At 39.7% G+C, this 4527-nt stretch overlaps 1 protein-coding gene across 1 annotated transcript; it reads left to right on the top strand.

Annotated features, from left to right (window-relative positions):
• The first annotated feature begins 1497 nt into the window (after window positions 1-1497).
• LOC140169175 (uncharacterized) lies at window positions 1498-4162 on the top strand. Its single transcript, XM_072192432.1, has 2 exons — window positions 1498-1541; window positions 1669-4162. The coding sequence occupies exons 1-2, from the start codon at window positions 1498-1500 to the stop codon at window positions 4160-4162; spliced, it is 2538 nt and encodes an 845-aa protein (XP_072048533.1).
• Window positions 4163-4527: the final 365 nt, after the last annotated feature.

Here is a 4527-nt window from a genome sequence, read left to right as displayed (position 1 = left end):
TAAATTTTCAAGTTTTACCGGATTTTTAAGCCGAAGGCGATTTTTTTCTTCAAATTTTGAAGTCGCCAAGTAATCCTTGTACAATTATCGTTCATATAGTACATGCAAATTGGTTGGCTTCGACTTAGTTATCTTTTTTTGAACTTTTTTGAACAAGTGATCGAGCGGTCTATGTACATCAACCCCTGTGGGCATCATTGAGAATGGATTCAACGCACTGTATAACTGACAACGTTGTGATGGAACTCTAGTCATGTAACGACGTTTAAAACGTATCCTTTCCAAGTGCACTTGTTTTTTTGTTTTTTTATCGCGAATGATTAAATTGAGTATACTCATTAATTAGTTTCATCTGACTAGTCATAATATATTTAATCGTTATTGCCATTGTGATATTTATTTATTTTTCATGCGTATAAGAGAATTTTTTTTGAAGTATTTATTACAATCCTTTTGTTGCGTGACATTATTCCGTCTCTTTGTTGTTCACATTATTTGCTGCGTGGCTTTGCTTAGCGTCGGTTGGGAATTTCAGTCCAATCCTGACCTTTGTGGGGGCTCGTCCGGGATATCAAAACGAAGCTAATAGCAAAAGTTACCAGTTATTTTGTGAACAAGATTGATGACTATTTTGTCCGTATTTCTGCGCATTGCATACTGCAGTTACTGTCCGTTTTCCTATACACAATACACAGTGCTCTCACCATTGACGCGTGACCCCTACAAATGATGTATGTTGGGAGAATGGACACTTGCCTAGTTAACATCACTGTGTGAAAAATAACCAGCCAATATTTTATTTATTCTCCAAAACTTCTAGCAAATATATTTCTCTAACATGACCTAAAATTACAGCTAGGTTAGATGTTCAGAAATGGTCGCACTTTTGTAAAATATGAGTGAGGGCAAGGCATAGCTAGCCAACTCCCCGTGTTATTTGAATGGAGATTTGACCGAAAATATTGGTATCGGACCGCTCACTTCTGAAGGATGCCACAAAAAAACCGGTAAAAGCTACATTTAAATTATTTAAATAGGTTCTAGAAAATAAAGTTTTGTAACATGTCCTAAATTTTTAGCTAATTTAGGTGTTTGGAGAGGGTCGTACTTTTGTGTTTTAGGAAGGACATGTAAACGACAGATAACACCAAAAATATGAAGAAATTATTTCTAAACCGTGTTAAGTCAAAAATCATTATGTTGCTCATTTTCAAGAATGCTGGTTTACAAAAAGCACGACATTGTCTGATTTCGTGAACAAAGCCACACATAACATTGTTTCCTTTCGTTTCCTTTATAATCGGTTACCCAACTTAAGCTATGAATACCAGCTTTATTGCGATATCGCACATGAAAACAGTCACTTGTGCACAACCAGAGAAGATCCGATTTAATCAGTTGAGCTGTTTCAATGAGTGTTATCTTGGTTTAATAGCTTTTAATGGGGTTAAGTCCTGCAAAGGTCGAGATGAATTCTACTGTATACATGACTGCATCATGGTTGGAAGAGTGTTTGGTTGTGTCAAAATAGTGTCAGCAAGGTATTCAGGTTCAATAGGCTCATTTGGAATTCTGCTTCTATATACGATTTGTGCATTGAATTTCTGGTTGCGCTCTATTGCAGTCATTTTTTACCAATCATGGATACTGATAAATTAACTTTGTCAGGAGAAAAGATGGGTTATACAGGGAGGACCTAAAACAATTTGTCAAGACGCAGCGTGACCTTGCGCGAGATGAACGTGCAGCACAGCGCGAATATGAGAAAGAGGCACTTGTATTGCAATTAAGAATCGAAGAACTAAGGAAAGAAAATGCAGCTAAGGGCATTAAAACAGAACATGCATCTACAGGCCAGGGTAAAGCAAAAATTCCCAAATTACCAGAATTCCGTGAGGATAAGGATGACAGTGATGCTTACTTACAAAGATTTGAAAGGTACGCGGAATCAAATAAATGGGAAAGGGATGACTGGGCTTTAAATCTTAGTGCATTGTTGCATGGGAAGGGTTTAGATACTTTTGCTAGGCTTGCACCAACTGATACTTACGATGTTCTAAAATCTGAATTACTGAAAGCGTATCAAATGACCGAAGATGGATTTAGAAGTAAGTTCCGTTCAGCTAAACCTGAACAAACAGAAAGTGCTCCACAGTTCGCGACAAGATTGGAGAACTATCTGATTAGGTGGGTAGAACTGGCTGCTGTAACCAAGAATTTTGCTGGGTTATCGGACTTGTTAATACGTGAGCAATTTGTCGCTGGCTGTAACAAAGACACGGAGTTGTTCTTAAAAGAAAGGAAACCTAAAAATGTTGCCGAAATGACTCAATTGGCTGAACAGTACATAGAGGCGAGAGGTGGATGGAATGCTTCCTTTGGAGGTAAGTTACCACATCAAAAAGGTCAACAGCCTTCAGGTAAGAAGACTAACACTACCCCTCCCACTCATGGTACTAATCCAAAGCAGAGTACGAATACTGGAGGTAACCAACGAAGGTGTTTTATTTGTGACAAAGTAGGACACATAGCTAAAGACTGTTATCGCCGCACTAGACCTACTTTGAAAGCTGCTAGTTTACAGGGAAGTGCATCACATAGACACAAATCAGGTAAACAAGGTAAGAAGTTAAATCAGACTGATACTTCATCTTCTCTTTGCACTGCATGTAGTTGCGAGTCTTGTGGACAGAACAGAGTGCAGACTGCATCTTCTTGTGTGCTGGTCTCAAATGAAATGTATGGTGAAGGTGTGAAATCAGACGATGCGTATGTAACGATGTCTTGTGGTCATAAACTTCCTCTTGCGAGTGCTGCGTGTAGTGATAATTTAGTAGAGGATATGCCGGTCGTTAAAGGTTTTCTTGGTAGTAAGAAGGTTCAGGTGATGAGAGATTCTGGGTGTGATGCAGTAGCTGTAAGGAAGAGACTTGTGCCAGAAGAGACATTTACTGGAGTATATGACAAATGTCGTCTTATTGATGGTACGGTGAGAACTTTTCCTGTTGCATGTCTGGATGTTGATACACCATATTTCACTAGTCATGTTCATGCTTTGGTGATGAATGATCCTGTGTATGATTTGATTTTGGGTAATAATCTCCGTGGGGTACGTGAACCTAAGGATCCCGATCCTGATGGGAAACCACGTTGTCAGACAAGTGTAAACAAAGATGACGAGGACCATGGTGAAGTTAGTAATGTGATGAACGCTGTACAAACTCGTAGTCAAAAGGTGGCAAGTGAGAAACTCAAGAAAGCTCTTAAGGTACCAAAGGTAGTTACTGAGATTATTTCTGCTGATGAGTTGCAAAAGGCTCAGGCTGATGATCCAAGTTTGAATAAGATTCGTGAGTTAGCAGAATCGGGTGAAGTAAAGGTGAGTCGTTGTGGTGGTACATCGAAGTTTGTGTGTAAGGATGGTATTTTGTTCCGTGAATTTCAGTCTCCATCTGTCAACTTTGGTGAAAGACTCAACCAAGTTGTTGTTTCTCAACCATTTCGTATGCAAGTTATGAAGTTGGCTCATGAAACGCTCTTAGGAGGACATGCTGGTGTGAATAAAACCACTCTCAAGGTCTTGAAACATTTCTTTTGGCCTGGTGCACAAACAGACATTGGTAGATTGTGTAGATCATGTGATATCTGTCAGCGAACATTTCCCAAAGGTAGAGTAACAAAGGTTCCTCTTGGTAGTATGCCGATCATCGATGTTCCCTTCAGTCGTATAGCGATGGATCTTGTTGGTCCTATTTTTCCGTCTACAGAGCGAGGTCATCGTTTTATCCTTACAGTAGTGGATTACGCTACTCGGTTTCCTGAGGCAGTTCCGCTTCGTAACATAGATTCGATATCAGTAGCAGAGTCACTGCTGGATATTTATTCCAGAGTTGGTTTTCCCGGTGAGGTACTTAGTGATCAAGGTAGACAATTCACGTCTGAAGTGATGGCTGAAGTCAATAGATTGTTATCTATCCGTCAGTTAACCACAACTGCTTGGCATCCGATGACAAATGGTATGTGTGAAAGATTCAATGGTGTGTTGAAAGCTTCTCTGAGAAAGATGTGTGAAGAACGTCCTCGTGATTGGGATAGGTATATCAATGCATTACTTTTTGCGTACAGAGAAACCCCTCATGCTAGTACTGGGTTTTCTGTTTGATCTTTTGTATGGTCGATCTGTGAGAGGTCCTCTTGGTATGTTAAAGGAGTTCTGGACAGGTCAGCTATATATAGAAGAACCAGAAACCAAGACCACATTTGAGTATGTTCTGGATCTGCAGGATAGGTTGCAGAAAACATGTGATCTTGCTAGGGAAGAGATGAAGAAGTCTCAAGGTAAGTACAAGATGTACTATGACAGAAAGGCTAAGGCTCGGAAATTTGATGTCGGAGATGAGGTATTGTTGTTGCTCCCTACAGACCATAACAAACTTCTATTACATTGGAAGGGTCCATTTCCTGTGGTAGGTAAAGTAGGTAGTATGGATTACAAGGTGGATTTCGGTACCAAGGTGAAGACATTTC

The sequence above is a fragment of the Amphiura filiformis genome, chromosome 14 (genome assembly GCF_039555335.1).
Source record: "Amphiura filiformis chromosome 14, Afil_fr2py, whole genome shotgun sequence".
NCBI classification, from domain to species: domain Eukaryota; kingdom Metazoa; phylum Echinodermata; class Ophiuroidea; order Amphilepidida; family Amphiuridae; genus Amphiura; species Amphiura filiformis.
This window is presented reverse-complemented; position numbering and strand designations above follow the sequence as displayed.